We start from the raw sequence: 20,356 nt of genomic DNA on the forward strand, positions 1-20,356 counted from the left end.
GCACACAGTATACCACATAGGTTCTACAACATCATAATGTTTTAACTTATTGTTGTGTAAACATAGTAAAAAAGAAGACTTTAAGATTTGACATATTCTTTATGACTGAACGATGCTACATTTCAGCAGTCAGGCAACATCATTTCAATTAATTATCAAATTAATTGTTAAATATTGTGAGAATATTGTAACTTGACCTGAGTTTCCAAAAAAAAGTAATTGAGACTGTAATTACTAGCTATGCACAGCTGTAACTGCTTGCTACGCTTGGTTCCCTACCAAATTTAGCTGGGGTACTCACAGATGGTGTAAAGTAAGTCAACTGGCAATAGAAACTAACTTTAAGAACACAATTAAAGAATCACATTATGCCATACAGTAAAAAGGCAGCATGAATTTTATATTGTAAGGAAATTGAAAATCATATATTACACATTTATTTTTCTATTTTATTTATGCTTTTTTTTACAGTTAATCGTAGTCAATTTGTCTTCCGCTGCTGGGGGATCCCTGATTGCTGTCGAGGTAAGTATATAGCTGCTTACCCCTCCTCCGACCCAAGCGCAGCCCTTAGCCGGAACCCTTTTTCACCTATGCACTTTGCACGGGTGCCTCTCTATCTGCCAATCAGGGTCCTTAGACAACGTTAAAAGACCCCACCCACATAGTCCGGTCATCCCACCCACATAGTCCGGTCATCCCGCCCTAGCAGAAACATGTCTGCTGCAGGCACTGCCAATTATGTCTGCTAGATGGCACCCAGCCAAGAAGTTCAGAATCTCAGCGCTGGTGTGCTAGCGGAATATCCCGCTGTTCCACGTGGGCGCCATTTTAAACACATTTATTGGGAAATCTTACTGCATGATAGTTACACTTGATAACTGTGTGCATATCTACCTATTTTGTTATTATATTATTAGCATCTAAAGTAAAGCTCGATGTGTTCTGATGTCACTTGCTTTATTTATTAGGAATAATCACAAAAAAATGGAATAAAACTCATCCTGATAGATGAGGATTGAACACAGCTCCTTCTTTTAAAATAAAATGATTTAGTAAAATAATTTTATTTTAAAAAGGCACGGAGTGCTACAAGAGCCCTATAACAGTTATGAACAGTGTGAGAAAAAATATTCTTAATACATTACTGTTGTTATTATTGTAATTAATGGCATTTTTTTTTACATTAGTCAGCCATGAAAAACTACATAACCCTTTTAATTTTATTTATTTTATTCTAATTTGTATTTAATTATTTTATTTAGTTTGTTTTGTTTTACTTTAAAGCATAAGAAATATTGTGCTTTAATTTAAAAAGCATTTTAAAGTGGGGAAAGTCACAGTCAGCTGAGGATACATTTACAAGAAAAGTAATACATGGAAATTTACAAGAAATACAACAAAAAATAAACTATAGCCAAGGCTGGAAATACCACGGTGTGAATTATAAAAATGACACAGCCAGAGCACCTGCAGATGAGAAAGATTAAAACTGAAAAAAGGAAAGGAAAGACCCGGGGAGTGAATTGCTTTCTTTCTCTGTTCCCCCCCAATTGCTGCATTTAACCACAATTTCATTTAAAAAGCAAGTGGCGCAGGATGGATCAATACTATTTGTATTGTGGGCACGTAGGGGATGCTTTGAGCTGGCTGGTGAGCGAATGCGTGTGGGAGGGGAGGCATCACTCTAACGTCCACAATTGATCTACTGTCTCATTTCTGCATCCTTGTATTTATGGCAGGTCCCATCAGGGCTTTTCATTTTAATCGACTAAAAGGCTCCATGTTGGGCCTGAAAAGTGCAGCACCCATGAGATCTTAAGTGGAGGGTGGGCAGAGACCTTAACTAAGGACAATAAATGTTAAAGTGGTCACCTATGCATAAGGTTAATACAGTTCACAAGCCTAAATGAAGAGACCTGTTTAAGGAAGAAAGGCATGAGTGATGAGTCAATAATAATAATGAATAATTTAGTTTACTGAGTACTCTGGAAGTAAAGTAGTAAAATAAATAAATACATATATAAAATAAACCTACATTGTTTTCTTCTTGTTAGTTTTAAAAAATGATATATTGTGATACCTATTTTAAAACATGCGAGGCTATCCACATAACATGTTAGTCTATGACCAAATTCACACCTGGTGTTCTTGTGTGTCCTGTATTTAGATTTGGATTTTAACCACATGCACTATTTTACAATAGCCAAATTTGTGATTGACACATGCACTGTACTTAAGGATATATGCAGTACCTAATATAAGGCAGTTACTAATCTAAGTACTAATATACTAAATTGTATTAGTAAGGCTATTAATTTCCGGCCATGAAAATCGCATCACGGACCGTGAAACAAGCCTTTTCCCATGAAATGAGCAAATTTGCAATTTGCTGTCAAATTAAAAATGTAAGATTTGTGCAATATGAGGCGGTCCTAGCAATCATACGGAATCATATGGCATCATAATTAATTTCCTGTGGTGTAGTGTCCTGACAATGTTTGATGTATGTGTTTACATATTAAGTACATTTTGTCTTTTTGGGAATTCCGTAGTTAGTGGAAAAGTGTGCTTCTCTACACACGTGATCATCTCTCTGTAGTCTGTGCTTAAAAGAACAAGCCAGTAAAGTATTATGCTCCTGATAGTTTGTCTATGTATAGTTAATTTCTTTCTTTATAAACTCAGCAAACTCTAAAGACAATCGGTTACACAAGCAATCAGTTAGACAAAATGTCCAAAATTTCCAAGTCTAAAGCAGCTAAAATCACTACCCGGGTAAGTGTGTTTGGAAAACTCCCAACCGATTATGTGGATGCACAGGTGGGGGTGTCGAAGCACAGACATCATTCAATTTATGAGTGTCATTTAATGACTCCCGTGAAATGAGGCACTTTTCTTCTAAAATCCATAAAATCTGTGATTTTTTAAAAACTAAGTTCATGTATTAAGCACATTTTCCCGTGGATTTAGTAGGGCCCTATATATTAGTATAGTTACACACCATGTAGCATGTAAGATGCAGTCTGGGACACAGCCAATCATGCAATAGGCTGTATCCCACCATGGATGTGGGTTTGCACGTCATCTCTACTATTCACCATTAAGAACATACAGTCAGAGTATACCCAGTATATATGCTAAAGTAACTGACATCTACACTTATGTAAATATTATAGTAGGATTTGCATTAAAGCTAAACACTGTGCTGTTACCCAAGAGAAAAGGTACAAAATGTTTCTCAGTGTATTGAAAATATTGATGTAAAGTAATGAATCAAATGTTAAGCCTATTTCTGTAACATACATTTTGTAGATTTCAGTTGTTTACCAAAGTTAGAGATGAAGTTTTGTTGATATTATGGAATTAAACAGGTAAGTATTGGGTATTGGGTAAAAAAAACTAAGAAATTAAAAATAGTATTTTGTTAAAAATTGTGATCCAACATTACAAGCTAAAATTCATTTCAGATACTTTTCTTAAGTGTTTTAAATAATTATATTTATTATTATGACCCTATTTTGAGTAAATCTCTTCCTACATTGTATGGACATCATCTCTATCTGAACAGATCATGATTCGAGGCATATGAAATGAGCATGTGTAAACGGGACCTCTATGACATCCTTGTCTAGGCCTACCACTGACCACTAACTGTCTAGTCTTATCTATAAGAAGAGCTTGACTGCCTAAACATGGGGGTTGCAGGCACAGACTGGCACTGAGGGCATGACTGAGATAGCAGCCAATGAGTGTGACGTCATAAGCATGGAAAAGAAAACAAAGCCACAGGGAGACTAATGGAATCTCGTTTCTCCTCCAGCGCCTTCATCGGCAGACATTTGGCCAGGCCCCACGTGCTCTCTGACGAGTCCTCGAACAATGTGGCTCTTACACACCCGTACAACAATAATAGCAAATGAGTGAGACGCCTGCATATGCCACATTATTTTTGGAATTTACAGACAACACACATTAAAGGGGCTTAAACGGGCTTTATTTTTCCAATAAAAAAATATGACAGGCAATTTAAAAGTCTCATCATGGTTCAACTGTAAAATCTAATTAGCCGGGCTTATTTAATCACCTTGGCCTCATTTAGATTGCCCGTGTTTAATTTATTTGTCTGGGTGCATTGTACAACTGACTTAGGAACTAAATGTATAAAAAGAAGGTACTTCATAAGACCAAAAGTATGTAGACACCTGTACAAATTCAGCCACATATATAGTATTGTTAAAAGGTGCATAAATCAGTTATACATCTAGGAGCAATGACAGCTCAGCCTTAAAATGGTAGACCTCACAAGGTCATACAGTGGGTGTAGCATGTTTTCACTACTGAGTTACAAACTGCTTCTGGAAGCAGAGTCATTGAAAAAAACACTAAAATACATGTTAGGAAGCTTACCATGTGCAATACCAAATGCTGACAAGAGTGGCATAAAGCACAGTGTAGTTTGGGGAAAGGGGAAAGGCTGTTTTTACAGATTGACATTGAGGCTACAGCATGCAAACATATAATATATATATATATATATATATATATATATATATATATATATTAGGGCTGTCGAAGTTAACGCGATAATAACGCATTAACGCATTCTCAATTTAACGCGATTATAAAAAATAGTGCCATTAACGCAAATTCTAGTTCATGTTGAGACTTGACTGGTAGAACAAACGTTTTAATGTCGGACTTGCCACATAATGTAACCGAGCGTCGTAGTGTCGTAGTAATGCACTTGCATAATAAAGAAGCTGCCAGTCCTCCATTCACGTAACGCTAGGACGGATACTTCAAAATCCTCCTTTTGGAGTGAACTGGTTTCATTTTTGATCAATATTATTTACCATTGGCTCAGGTACATGTCAAAACAAATGCTTTGTATTTCATTGGTTTAACAGCCTCATTTCACTGCTTACAGCGCTACCACTGGCCAATCGGAGAAGGTCCGCCCTCTAAATGCTAGTCTGTGATTGGGTGGTTGAATGGTGGCTGGATTCATTCTGTGTGTTGCAGTAGCATGTCCCCCTGTTCCTAATGTGATGTCCGGCTTTTTGGGGTGTAATGTCCTCCTTTTTGTTACTATGAATCTGGCCACCCTAGTCAAAACACACTCAGTTCGTGTAGAAACGTCCATTAAACCACTGGATAGTATTACTGCCTAGTATGTGAGTGAATAAAACTCCCTTACAGTTTTCTCTTGTCCCAGCAGTTTTTAACATCAGTACATTTAGCATAAAATGTGTTCAGCATTGTAATTGTAACATTTCACTTAAAAATCCTTGTTTTCTATAACATTTACACAGATTTTTTTAATGCGATTAATCGCGATTAACTATATGAAATTCTGAGATGAATCGCGATTAAAAATTTTAATCGTTTGACAGCCCTAATATATATATATATATATATATATATATATATATATATATGAGAGATCTTCAAAAAGTTTCCGCACTTTTATATTTGGTTTGAAACAGTGAGGGTGGGAGGAGTAGTAATTGATCACATCTGAGAAACTGAGAGAGAGCTTATAACTTAGCGCCATCTGATTTCCACCTTTTTGGACCGCTCAAAGAAGCTTTAAAGGGAAGAAGATTTTCATGTGATGATAATGTAAAAGCAGCAGTGCATCAGTGGCATTAAAAAGTTGGTACGACGCTGGGAAAGATGCATCGGAAGGTGACTATGTAGAAAAGTGATGTAATTTGTTGTTGAATTTCTTAATAAATAGAATTTAAAAAGTGAAGAACCCTTGTATATACAAATATATATAAATGTATGTAAGGGGAAGTAAGGGGGAAACATCTAATGATGGTTTTGGAGTCAGGTCTCTGTATAGGTTATAATAATCTATATTACTGTTTTATATTTATACATGTACATATCTATCTATCCATCCATCTATAAGCCACACAGCACTGGTCTTATAGAGTAATAGAGGTAAATATCTAGTCCTGTTAATCTAGTTGAAAGCCTTTCTAGAAGGGTGGAGTTTGTAGGAGCAGTGTAGATAGACATAACCATGGATGGGCATGGATGTGTTTGGGTATCCATGTTCTTCTGTGTACTAATCAATAGCGTCAGATTTTTCAGGCTGATAAGAATCCTAGTTACTGAATGAATGATCCTTTTAAGAAACTAATAACATCTAATGATGATTGAGGAACTCTAGTCACAGATGCAACAACTTTGTGGCTTTTGCTGTTTCAGTCAGACAGCTTTGGCTTTAAGAAGATTACAGATGAGAAATCAACAATGTTTATAATACTGTGGGGGAGTGAAATCGCAGTGCAGGATTAGGACTAAGCTTTAATATTGTGACTCATTTATTTCTAATGACCCAGAACTTTCTGGTTAGATCAAATAAGTCTGCCTGGATTATACAAATGCTACAAAAAGTTTTACCTCAGCAAAGTGTTTTAACAATGCCATTCATCAGTCGAAAAGCAAGGATACTAATAATAGCTTTTTTCTAAATCAGCACTGTAACATTTAATAGTGTTAATAGTACGCCGGTGTGCTTTTGTTCTGATTTGTAATATAAGAGTGTATCTGCAGCATACTACTCCAAAGACGAGTGGATAATGACGAAGAATAACAGTATATATATATATATATAAATTTTTTTTTTTTTTTTTTTTAAATAGGCTTGATCAGTCAGCTTCACATACTTGCATACTATAAGCTTTCACAAATATTTATAACAGTAACAGCAATATATAACATTTCCTGACAGCAAGTACATGTTGTTTATGCTCTAGCTTTTCTGTTCACCGCAGAAAGCGAGACAAACATGCTAAGTGAGCTAACCTTGCTAGGAAAGTAACTTCTGACAGATGATTTCTCTTAGAGCCAAAAGTCTGGAAACAGTTTGGAATTGATGGTGATGTGTGATCTAAATTTACCAAAAAAGGTGCCTTTAAAATTAAGTGAATATGTCAATTAAAACCACTAAAAAATCAGTAAACACCAATCTATAAACATCAGTCTATAAAGATTTCCTGAATGTCTGTGGTGACATGCTGGGAAAAAATGGCAATCATTATGTAGACCAGAAGCTAATCAACTCCTACTCATGCCTGACATGAGTGGCAACACCTGGGTATCCAGCATGAGTAAGAATCACTCTATTTTTTACTCGCTCACTCACCCTCTGCACCATCTCCCAATATTCATCCATTTATTTATCCAGTATATTAATATTTGAAACAAAACAACTTTCATTTCACTTTTATAACTTTGCTACAGACCTCTTGCTCAATGTAAAGTGGGGCGGCACGGTGGCTAGGTGGGTAGCACTGTCGCCTCACAGCAAGAAGGTCCTGGGTTCGATGCCCAGGTGGGGCGGTCTGGGTCCTTTCTGTGTGGAGTTTGCATGTTCTCCCCGTCTCTGCGTGGGTTTCCTCCGAGTGCTCCGGTTTCGTCCCACAGTCCAAAGACATGCAAGTGAGGTGAACTGGAGACACTAAACTGTCCATGACTGTGTTCGATATAACCTTGAGAAGTGATGAATCTTGTGTAATGAGTAACTACCGTTGCTGTCATGAATGTAACCAAAAGTGTAAAACAAGATGTTAAAATCCTAATAAACAAACAAACAAACTCAATGTAATGTCCACTTTCTGTACTACTTCCAGCTAGTGCCTGCTACACATTTAGATTTCCTCACCTGTTTCAGTAGTTTCTACATTTTTGTTCACTATTTTTATTTAGATATTGTATATAAAGTTTTAGTTGTTTCATTGATGTTTTATACACTTATACACTAATACATATATGCAATGTTAGCCAGTCATGCTAGCTAGCTAGGCAAGTTGGCAACAGGAAAAATGATGACTTGCCATGTTTTTTTGGTACCTGATCACACCAGTAACAACACCAGTAACGTTATACTTGTAAATATAATAATGTAAATAAAGCCCAGCAAACTTGATCAAATGAATGCATTTTATCATGTCAGTGTTTATAAGTAATATGCTTGTAGTAGCTAATGAAACACTGGTGAATCTGGGGAACTTTTTAAGCTACTCACAATTGTAAGACATAGCTAAATACATACAATTTAAAGCCCTTCTCTAACAATAAGGTTGGACCTTTACTACTTGCTTTTTCTATATGGTAAACATTGCTAACTTTTATTTTCGGCAAGCACCATGTATAAAGAAAGAGCCAAAATTATGGTTCATTTGTTAGCACTGGTGCTACACTGAGTGAGCTGTCACTTCTGGAATAAAATTGCTAAATAACAGTTAAACATCTAAAACACTATGTACAACAATGTACACTATAAAATGCACTGAACAGAACACTTAATATAAGTAACACTCTGTACAAAAATGTGGAAAGTACTAGAATAGGTGAGGTGATTAGATGATTAGATGTGTAGCAGGCGCTAGCCTGAAGTAAACAGATGTGAAGTTCGGAAAACAGACGTACAACACGCTACATTGTACACTGGTACGAGTAAGTAAAGTTCTGTTGGTTTATTGTGAGAAATATTGCTTAAAGCAGTAAATCTAAGTCTAGAATCAACTTCTTTTAAGATTGACGCTCTGAATTGTCAATGCACTGAACTGAAAAACTAAATCCCAGCCATTCTGTACACATACAAAATCCAATTCCTATGTCAGAGCTCTGATACTGATCCAAACCTGTCATTCATACAGTAACTGAGAGGCTCTTCAGGAGCAAATTATGTAAAATAAGACAGGAGGTGTCATGTTTAATAGACTGTTAGTTCTATGTTTATGTAGATCTTTGTCATTTAAGACATTCATATAATTAAATTGGTCGGTGGTTGAAATAGTAAAATACCCCGGTAATGTAACAGTGGCCTCATTACTTTGTTAAATGACCTCTTAGACATTATCATCCAGTCTCTGGTGGACAGTAATGTCTACATCTTGCTGTTCATCATCGCCAAAATATTTCTGGCTGTATCGTGCAGCTCTGTGAAATGAGGTTACTTTTTGGCCACATTAAGTCCACGGTGAGTACTCTAGATGAAGGTCACTGTACAACACGGCTGTGATTTTCCACTAAACCTAGCGTGACCCTATATTCTGGGTGAAGGCATCTAATAAATCTTTTACTCTGCAATAATGAATGCCGGCCAGTCTCTGACCAATACTGCTATGGCCAGCTAATTGCCTCTAAATTAAATGCTGCTAGTGCACTTAGCCAAGATGAAGCAAGAGACTGTGGTGGAGGGTATCGGCCCTTCCGACAGTTGAGGGATTTTAAATCAGCCTGAATTAAAAATGCTAGGCACAGCTCCCAAACAAAAAAAAACCTCCACCTCCCCCATCCACCCACTCTGGAGGCAGCACAGCAGGTGGATCTTTTGATTAGTATCCAAGCAAAAGCTCCGGCTCATTTCCATACAGATGCCCGATTTACTGCAGAGAAAGACCCCCCTTCAACCAACCACAACACTACAATCCAGTCCAGCAAACCAACACAGCACTGATGTGTCCATCTTAGACTGAAATGCTTGCTTTTGCTTCTCAGTTTTTTGCAATGCACGAGTGCACCAGAGTTTTTGGCTGGTTTTCGCCCACCAGAAAATCAAACATACAGCCAGGCACAATTCTGATAAGCTAAACTTGTATGTGTGCATTGTGAGAGGATGCCACCTATGTAAAATCTTGAAAGGTGTCTGTGCTTGGTTGCAGCTCTGAAGACCAGGTTCCAACTTATTTTGGGAGCAACATCACTGTTTGTTTAAAAAGTACTGTTTGTTTGGAGCTTCCTTCACTAAAAAGCCACAGAAAAGCAATGGACAATGCCAGGTGTTTAGTAAAGTGGTGTGAAGCATGATCATTTGACTAAATGAATACACATTTTTATTATATGGCAGTTTGCTGGATGACTCTAAGCTGGGCAAATGCCTTAAGAACTATACCTGTCTGAGTTCCTTCTCCATCCAGCCTGGTAAAGGAAAAATATTGGCTAGGCTCAGTTCAATGTGTACTTTGTGATTGGAAATCTGATCCAGCATACAATGACATTTCAGATAATTGTTTGCTTCAAAGGTTGCTCTGGAAGAATTTGACTGTCCTGACCTCAACTCTATCCTACACATTTGGGACAAGTTGGAATACCAACTGTGTAATAAGAGAGGCCTTATTACCCAACATCAGTCCTGAACTTTAATAATGCTCCTGGTGTTGAATGAAAGGAAATCCTAACAACTATATTTTCATTCAGAATAGTTCAGGCTGTTATGTCAGGGAATTAAGGGAGGGCCCTTTCCTGTTCCAGAATGGCTGTGTTCCTGTGCACAAAGCAGGACATGAAGAATAGCTTGGTTTAAAGAAACTCCTGCCTGCACAGAGCCCTGACCTCAGCCCTACTGAGCAGCTTTGGAATGAGCTGGAACATCAGTTCAGGCTTTCTTGACCAACCATACAAATACTCTTGACGGAATGGGCATCTTGTGAGAAGCGGCTGTTATAGCTAAATCAGATCACACAGAGGTCACTCTATTTTAATACTATTTATTTTTAAAATGGGGTGTCCAACAAGCTCATGGTCAAGTGTCCAAATACATATGGCCATATGGTGTATCTCGCATCTGGCATCTGCTCTGTGAAAAGGCCACTGTCCTGTTGGTCATGCCAACTATAGCAGGATGAGCAAGTCCCACAAAGCTCTTTTAAGCAGGACCCTAAAGCCTCCTGCTATTAATAATTTACTCTGCCAATGGTTTTGTCACATAATAGAACAAATGTGTTCACTGATTACAAAACCTACATGACATAACCACCCAGGACATAAAATGAGACAATCGTGTACGTTCTGTAACTCGGTTCCCCCTGTTTACTATACTCTGTATCCTCGGCTTGTCCTGTCTTGATCTGCCACGCTGTGCAATCTGATCCTTGATAAAGGCCATGTGTGGTGGCCACTTGCCAAACATGACGTCTCTCTCATATGATTTTCATTGAGCATAAGGCTCAATGCTTACGGAATAAAAGGGCATTGTAGCACCTTAGTAAAGACAACATTTATGGAATACAATTAAAACAAAATCAACAGGCCGATGTAATATTCACAGTGTATTTCGTACAACAGGCGAGAGTGTGTGGAAGGTGAAACATCTGCAATAAGAATTAACAGGCAATGGAAATCTTGGAAAGTGGAATGGCTGGCTGGGGCTTTGTTATATCTGTAGACTCACCTGGGTAGAAGTCTTTGGATTTGGACAGCTTGATGGTGGCACCTGTCTCTTTTTGTAGCTGCACAATAGTCTGACCACCCTTGCCTATAATGGATCCTGCTGCGTAGCTGGGAATCAGCACCTTCAAGAAGTACTCTCCCTCTTCTGCAAAAAAGAAATGAATCCATAAATAAATGAGAAATAGCGTGTATTATGTGGACTTATAAATGTAACAAAGCATTGTGTAGTTTAAAACACCATTAGTTTTTATGTTTACCACATCCACACAGACTTGGCTGAATATTTTTCAGCCAGTAAAAAACACCAGATGTTTGAGTTTCTTCATTCAAAATCTAATCTGTCATTCTTTACAAATGTCAAAAACAAGCTAATGATTCAAAAATAAAAATAATGGCACTGCAACATGATTTATTAATGTTACTTGTTTAAAACTCGGATTAAGTGTAAACAGCAAAGTAAACCTGACTTCTGGATAAATTACAAATACAAATTAATGCGCATATTCAAAAGCATATGTTATTGTTTAATACAGCATTAGTTAATTCACAAGGGTTCGTCACTGGTTCGTCAGACATTCTGTGTTATTTAATGTAGCCCAAGACTAAACAAATAAAATGGTTGGAGTAACAATAAGTGTAATGCTATTACTTCTGACTGAGATTGCTTATCTGGTGTGTCTGGCTTCAAGACTGGCTTGAGAAGTGAATTCGTCATGTCAGTAATTATGCAGTTGGCATTCGACTTTTAGAACACATGACATAGGCAGCTATGAGTATATGACAGGTTTAAGAGCTATTATCTTGCTGTCTCACTAACAAGGTGGTATTACTTTTATTATTATTATTATTATTATATATAAAAAATAGTTTGACTATTTTGACTTCATGTCATAATGATTTTTGTTACATTAATAGTGGCTGCAGCATCAGTTAAGTCAGTTTTGCTATGTAGCTTGTAGTTTACATTACTCAAAAGAACACGTTGTGGTGAAGGTTAACTACATTTTTTGGAGTAACTTGTAGCTGTGTTCGCTACTTTTTAATGTAGCTCACAAAACACTGGTAAAACCATCTGTCTACTGCTTCTAGAGGTTTTTCTGTTCTGTGTTTCTAAGTGTTTCGGTAACCTTTGATTAAGAAAGATGCTATTATTATTATTATATAAAAAAATAGTTTGACAGCTTCATGTTATAAAGATTTTACTACATTAGTAGTTGTTGCATCAGGTAAGTCAGTTTTGCTCTGTAGCTTGTAGTTTCCATTACTTGAAAAACACCTTGTGGTAAAGATTAACTACATTTTTTGGAGTAACTTATAAGTGTGTATCTCATATTTTAAATGTACTTAATTAAAACCATTCGTTTACAGCTTCTAGAGGTTTTTCTGTTCTGTGTGTCTAAGTGTTTCAGTAACCTTTGGTTGACAAAGATGCTATTATTATTATTATTAATATTATAATCATAATTACTATTATAGTTATTTTATATTCTTTGTCACAGAAAAAGTGGAGGAGGTAAGTGTTGGTAAGTGAATCCACTGTTGGTATAACTAAAGTAAAAAGTACCATGACACGTGTAAATGTGATGTAAACTATGTTAACTTTTAAAATAAACTAGAGGGATGACATATTTTAGTTAAAAAAATTTAAAAGTGTAATTGTTGGCAGGTTGCTGTGGTATAAGCAGAAGTACTCTAGGTAGTGCTGTTATTAGAAAGGTATCTATAAATCCATGCCATTGATTGCTTTATTCTATTTTTCATTTACGCTGTTTTGTACTAATACTAATTACAACTCAAAAGAAACTATAATTTACCAATATACATTATTTAAACGTTTTACTATTACTAGTAGGTACAGTATGTACTGGTTCACTGTCAATGCTGACAGACTAAGGGACTGGGTCTGAATCAGCACTATCAGCTTCTATACTTTGCCTAATCTGCTTTAAGAGTAATCTTGGTTACTGTAACAAAATCAGAAAAAGTTTGGTTTAAGGGACACTGGTACTGTAGTACACCAATATAATAATATTGGTAATATTGGGTGTCATAATATTGACAGATTACTATACATTTTAGTGATTAGGTTACTACTAAATATTTAACTTACTTTTCAACCAGTATGTATGCTGTTTGCATAAAAAGGAAAATGAAACATGTCTTGTTGTTCATACAGATGTTGGTTAAAAAGAACATTGCATTTACTTTTTAAATTAGGTACTCTGATTTGCAAATGTTGAAATGTGATTTGATCTCAAAAGCAGTGTGACATTTGAGTATGCAGTTATTCATTCCTTTACTTTAGAAACACCTACATTTCTGCTTCACATTTTGAAATAAATCTAGTAGTATCTAGTAACTAGTTTCTATGAAATCTAGTAATCAGGAATTAGAGATAAGCATCCTTTATTGGGCTGTGTTATGGTTGTCATTGTTGTTATGCATAGACAATCATGCTGTTGACTAATACTTCAGTGGGGTGTATGCGTAAAAAATGTGTATTAGATATGTGTATTATGTATCAAATTATATAAATAAAAAGTGATTTGGGCTTTAAAATAGAAACAGGTTTTGTACATCATATTTAATGTAACTTTAATAAATAATCATAATTTAAAATTATTTAAGCTTGCACAAATTTGAACTGGTGAGGATAAGCATTCATATTAAACATGTGTGAAAATGTGTCAGATACCAAACACTAATCATTAAAGACAAACAATGGCATCATTTCTTTATTAAACTCTAAACATAATGCATTTATGAAGAGTAGAAAAAGTTGGACATTTTAGCCTAAAATGTTTCTGCTGATATGTGTAGGGCAAAGCTCAACCGTGTTCCTTATCCAGGTCAGCAGAACCACTTTATTTACTGCCTGGCTTCTCTGACTTTAATTTCACATTGTATTTAACCACCTCAGCAGCTTGTGTACGCACCCAATATGAGTTCCGGCTCCCGAAAGACGCCTGCTTTTGATTGGATTGGTGTTCTGGAAAGGTTATTTATCATCTGCAGGCATTTGGTTGGGCAAACAAATGTACACCATCTACCAGCCAATTTCTGCTGGCATGAATAATTGTAAGTGGTAAAGACGCAATCAATTTTCACACACAGCTGAAGAAACAGTGTGCAGTTAACAATAAAAAAATGAGCTTGGTGTGTTTGGCTGTGAAAATAATCCACAAAATAATACTACACAAGCTATGTTGGCATCAGAAAGAAAGAGATTGCATCATTCTGATGAGATTGAGGAAGAGCAGGATTCTAGATTCAGATGCAGGATCTGTGTGTAGCGTCTGAATAAATAGTTGGGTAGGATTAACAGTCTCTTAATTATCCAATTGTCTTGTGGTAATCTCATTACGATCACTACACTGCCTACAGTATCGAAATGAGAAGCTTAGTCCAGCCAAAGAAAAATGAAGGTATCACTGTCCTGGAATTATTTCACTGTGATTATAACACTAAATCAAAAATAAAAGCAACACACACCAACCAAACATACACGAATATTTGCAGGCTGGATTTTGTTAACCTAAGCATATCTAATATCACATTCATGTATGCTACACAATAAAGTAGCTTTTGCAATGATTCAGATTCCCTACAGATCCGTCCTCTTTAATCTCTCTAATTTTAACCAACCCAGATTAGTGTGGCAGGCTTCATAAATAATGTGTTTTCTGTCTTTTCAAGTGTTCTTGTCTCATTCCTTGCTGTTGGTTCATTCCTGTTCACCCACTATTGGACTCATGGATTTCTAGTGCACTGGTTACAGCTTGGAGATGTGCTGTAAGAAAAAGAAGGTGTTACAAAAATCTGCCACCTCTGACATTATTCTTGTCTGGCAATGTTTTCTACAAATTATTGACATTGATCATAACTAAAGAAAAATTGTTGTCATTAGTGTGGATGTTTGGTTTCATAATCCTAAAAATTCTAGAATTCTAAAATCCTGCAACTATACAATTATAACCCTGTTTTAACCTTATTATATCATTCATTAATTCTTTTAATGTCTGTTTTACTACCACTTTATTCTGGTCAGGGTCACAACGGGTGAAATTCATTGGGTGAAAGGCAGGGAACATCCTAAACATCCCACACAGAAAGGTACCTGGCTGTCCAGGTAAGGGAAGCAAACCCAGGCCATTATTGCTGTGAGGCGACTACCCATTGCACCACTGTGCTGCCCACACGCCATAATTTAAAGAGTTGGAGATTCAGGATTAAAAATCATTACAAAAGAATCTTCCAGAGAATATTAAGAAGGCATTGTGTGCTTTTTTATTCATATAATGCAAATGCATTTTTTATTTTATTGATTAGGCATTATTTTATCTATTAGTCTTTTAGTCTTAGATTTTTACAATGTCATTATATAACTGATGATTTATTCTACAGTAATTATATCCAGAACCATTGAATTAAGGGTGTTCAATACACAGAATATTATTGAAAACATCTGTGTATTGATATACGTACAAAAAATAATATCAAGGTTGATTGATGATTTTAAAATGTAATGACGTAATGATGACTGATGCAACAATGTGAACATAGAACACAAGCTACAGTACCCTAAAATCACTCAGATTAAATTTGTTTATTTAAATGTTTATTCTGTATTCAATTGTTTGGTAGTGGCTATACTGCAATATGCTATAAGAGCCATACCAATGTCCTTTACACCATAAACTTATTCTGACACCAATATTTTTTTAATTGAAATAAACTTTTTCTGGTTTAATGGTTGACTGTTTAACAATTAGTTGACAATACCAGGAGCTACAGCCTTAATAAATTAAACATTAATGCCAGATGTGAGGTGATTGCAGATTTACCGTGTGTATTGCATACCACAGTTTCCAACAGGTGTGTTAAACCAAAGCCAGTGGCTGCTTAAAAACGTTGGTTCATGCTGCACTGCATGCCAGTATAGCAAGTAGTTCAACAGAAGCTAGATCCCATTGTGGAAAATCATTCAGTCCAGTATTACACCTCTTCAGATTTCCCAGGGTATTTCCAGGTAGCCTTAATATCTGGCAACACACAATGATATCTCTAATTGACCACAGTTACCACAGGCAACCAGAGTTCCCCTGTTCCAAACCAGCATAATCAGAGGCTAAGTGTTAAACCCAAAAAAAGGCAACTTGGCAGTGGTAGGGTGGTGGTTAAACCACAATTTCCTAAATACTAGTCCAATACTAAGCTATTACTGACTTTCTTCATGTCTGCCTTAATGTATACACTGCACTGATTGCTGCTTATACTGAATGTGTCCACACATTTTTGATCATATTGTACCAAATTGGGGCAGCACAGTGGCACAATGGGTAGTGTCATCGCCTCACTGGAAGAAGGGCCTGGGTTTGATTCCCTACCAGAGCTGTTAGGGTTATTTCTTTGTGGAGTTTGCATGTTCTCCCAGTGTCCATGTGGGTTCCATCTGGGTTCCCTTCCCACAAGTTCAAAGACATATAGTTAAGCCAGAAATATGTTTCATTAAGTGAGTTTAATTAAAATGAGTTGAAAGTGTGTGTGAGAGTGTGTCTTTTGCCCAATGAATCAGACTCACTGCAACCATGAGTAAGATTAAGCTGTGGTAAAACAGACAATGAATGAATGAATGTACCAAATGAGTATCGGGTAAAAGTTGGCATGCATAAACAAAGTCATTGGTTGCTAGGAGCTCTCAAGAGATTGGATGCCCATAAAATGCAACATCAGCCTGAGGATTAAAGGTTCAAATCCTAGGATATTGTGTGGGAATCAGTGTGGGCCAACATCTGGATACTAGTGGGGCAGGTTTATATTAGTATCTATGCTAGAACTTGTTGTTTATTGTAAATATACTACAAAAGTTACTACAAAAAGATCATGCATTCGTTTCATTGCATCTAGCCCAACAATTCAGAACCAATGTTATTACACACAGCTGCCTTATAAACCAATCGATCTAAAGGAAAATGTACCTGGCTCTCGCTAAATCTTTTGTTTTAGATGCTTTTAGATGGGACCGAATGCTCTGCACATGAAGAGGCTACTGATCTTTTTTTGTCACCCCTTTCATTGTTCTCATCTATAATAATTGAGCATGGTACTCCATTCTGGCACAGACAGGCACATTGAGGCAAGCTCCTTGTCCAATCCCGGGCCCTTTCATCAGGGCGTCCCACCCAAAAGCCCCCCCGCCCTGGCAGAGATTTTTTTTATCTTTGACGCAGTGCTTTCAAAAATATAGAGGAAAGAAGGCAGCGCCCCCTTTACGTTAAAATCAATCGTACGTCATTAGTACACAACATGGTTACACGGTTAATCAATGGGCACCATGGTGAACAGATGATGAAGGACATGTGAGGACAGAATTTGAACAAACAGAATGTGAGGAGAATGGATGGCTCCGTAAATTTATATTTGCAGCAAGCCATGCTAGTTAATCGGGGGCTGGTTACAAACGCAGCTGTATTAGAATTACTATACAGCCCTGTCAGTTGGGTTTGAATGGAGCAGCTATACAGTAAGGAAGCAGCTATTTGTCCTCCATGTAAATGTCTTAGTGGGCTGGAGAAAATCTTCAAACACAGCTGGCAAATCATGTTTATGTAAGATCTTTTCAGAGAGCTCCTCAGCTCTTCAGTCGTACCCTGTCACTAGCAAAATACACCCCTTCCTTTTCCAACGATAAGTAAAATCGGATGGAGCCGCACTGACGAATAAATCAATATCACAAAGAAATGTCGCTTTATAGACTGACTATACAACAATACATTTCCTGTGCCATCAGCTCTAGCCTCCTTCTATCCTCCCAAGTGGCTCTCTCTCTATCTGACAGACACACTTTCACTGGCCCACTTTCAGTAAAAGGGTCACCGTCTCCTCGCACTACTCACCAAGGACACCAGCCCCACTTTAACAACCTCTTCAAGACCGTCCCTGTGCCAATGCTTCCATTTACAAAATTGCACTTTATATATGATGTTATATATTAGAGCTCATAGAAACGTAGAGCAGCTTTATAGTGGTGATGGAGCTGAAATAGCACTACTCTTATTATGCATGAAAGGTTTTTTAATGAAACTTCTGTAGGAAGGGCAGTACGTTAATACTTACGTTAATAATATTTTCACTTTTTTAATGTAAGTACAAACTGTGAAACTTTTTTGTATTTTACTTGTACGAATGAAGAATGCAAATGCATTATAATGCATATATAAAATAACAACTTGCTCCTGTTTTATTCATTTGACGGCATGCTTTCAAGGTACTGCATTCAACCACTGAACCCACAAAAACTTTATGTAAGGAGGTCATTTTTGGATATTAAAATATTAAGCCGGTGTGTCATTCTGAATTCAGCCATGACATATAAAAATACTGACTGACCTAAGGAGGCCTATCCTATAACGAACCAACATCTGTGTTTCAGTTTTTCTTCAAATGTGCAATTTAATGACCCACTTTTATCATTCTAGCTTTGTTTACTAAAATCTGTCAAGCTATAATTAATTAAATTAACATTTTTTGTAAATGTATTATACAGCTATACAGGCTTTAAATAAGGACGTACATAAACGCCATTCATTAAAGCACAAATGTTAGTCTGATTATGATTGTTATAATATTATAACAATATATAATATTAATATTATTATAACATTATTTAATTAATACTATATATATATATACAGTATATATAACCTTATTTACTGTTTGTCGAGTGAATTAAATTCTTATTAAAACTGTAATAATTATATTTATAGTTACAATATTGTATTTAAAGCTAGAATCTATTAAGCGTAATGTCTGGTGTCTCAACAACAAGTAAAAAATAGTATTTAGGCATTTTTCCACTCCAGAAAACTGTATTTATTAATCATTGTAGTGTCATACCCAGCCTAACCATGACTAAATATTTACCTTTTTTAATATTTGTGAAAGGGCTATTGATTATATCATTGCACCACAAAAATCACTTTTTTAGGATTTAGAATCTTATTTAATGTAATACTTATTTCTATATTTTACAGCATACCAAAATATAACCTTTTATTTTTAGTTGTTTAGGAAAATCAGTATTAACAGCGGAAAGCTTTTTAATAATTTAAATGTTATTTTGTTGTGTACGTTTTAGACGTTATCAGACGTAAAGTTATGGTAAACTAGAATTTTATAAAATCAAATTACCTATTTGATCATTTATTTATTTGTATTTGGAAGCATGGAAATTTATTTTGATTCATTTAATCTGTGTTTACATAAAGAAGTTATCTACGTTCATATTTAATACATTATTTAACAGAAAATTTGACACAAAATGCATGTCAAGTTGTAGACCTAAAAATTAGTTTGTAGGTATATCTTTAATCTAAATTAAAATATCCTAATAGATATATTAACATATTTTGATGCAGGCCAAACCAGGGGTGGAGGGGCTGCATTCACAGTGGGGCCCATAGTATGAGTCATTTCAAACTTTAAAAATGAAATTGCTAAAAACGCATTTTTTGTTGATGTAAAACAAGGTCAATAATTCCATCCCTGTTACAAAAGTGCATGTTTACACTTTCACTTCTGAAATGCATATCAATACTTATTTTACTAATAAGCAAACACATTATCTAAAGTTTGACATTTGAAAGTAAAACATAAAATATACGTGCCTTAACTCTTGCACAGGCCACACTTAATATATGATTTTTAAATTGAATTTAGCAAATAAACAGTAATTATGAATTAAAATGTGCATAAAAGTTCATTCCCTGTAGATGATATAGTAACATTTTAAATCAACCAGGGGTGTGAACTTTTTGCTGTTTGCACAAGACTGCATCCACTCTGCTGTAGAAAAAGGTTTCTGATATCTAAGTGCAGTGATATTCTGTAGGATAATACAGCTGGGCTGAACATTAACTGATACTCCCCGTTCCAGCCCTGCTCTTTCCATTTTAACAGCCATTTCATTTGGGCAAATGGTGTTTGTGTGTAATGCCTCCCACGGGTACAGCATGGCCTTTTTTCTTATTGCCAATGCAGAAAACATTGATTTCTTTTTGTCTATGCAGCAAGCATCAGAAGGGGATGTTGTTCTGCTTGTAGATTTACTGATACTGATAGATAGATAAATGCTGATTTATTGTGCTGATATCGTCCTTTTAAA

At 36.0% G+C, this 20,356-nt stretch overlaps 2 protein-coding genes across 2 annotated transcripts in view; one reads left to right on the forward strand and one right to left on the reverse strand.

Annotated features, from left to right (window-relative positions):
• Positions 1-20,356, reverse strand: part of nova2 (NOVA alternative splicing regulator 2) — a 67,659-nt gene that overhangs the window by 45,881 nt on the left and 1,422 nt on the right. Inside the window, exon 2 of the mRNA XM_063016353.1 lies at positions 11,195-11,338. Within this exon, the coding sequence (XP_062872423.1) occupies positions 11,195-11,338 (144 nt within the window). The remainder of the gene's footprint in view (positions 1-11,194; positions 11,339-20,356) is intronic.
• blmh (bleomycin hydrolase) overlaps positions 1-20,356 on the forward strand; it is an 82,837-nt gene that overhangs the window by 13,061 nt on the left and 49,420 nt on the right. The window contains exon 2 of the mRNA XM_063016355.1: positions 472-525. The gene's annotated coding sequence lies outside the window, so the exon portion shown is untranslated. The remainder of the gene's footprint in view (positions 1-471; positions 526-20,356) is intronic.

The sequence above is a fragment of the Trichomycterus rosablanca genome, chromosome 20 (assembly GCF_030014385.1).
Source record: "Trichomycterus rosablanca isolate fTriRos1 chromosome 20, fTriRos1.hap1, whole genome shotgun sequence".
Classification (NCBI taxonomy): domain Eukaryota; kingdom Metazoa; phylum Chordata; class Actinopteri; order Siluriformes; family Trichomycteridae; genus Trichomycterus; species Trichomycterus rosablanca.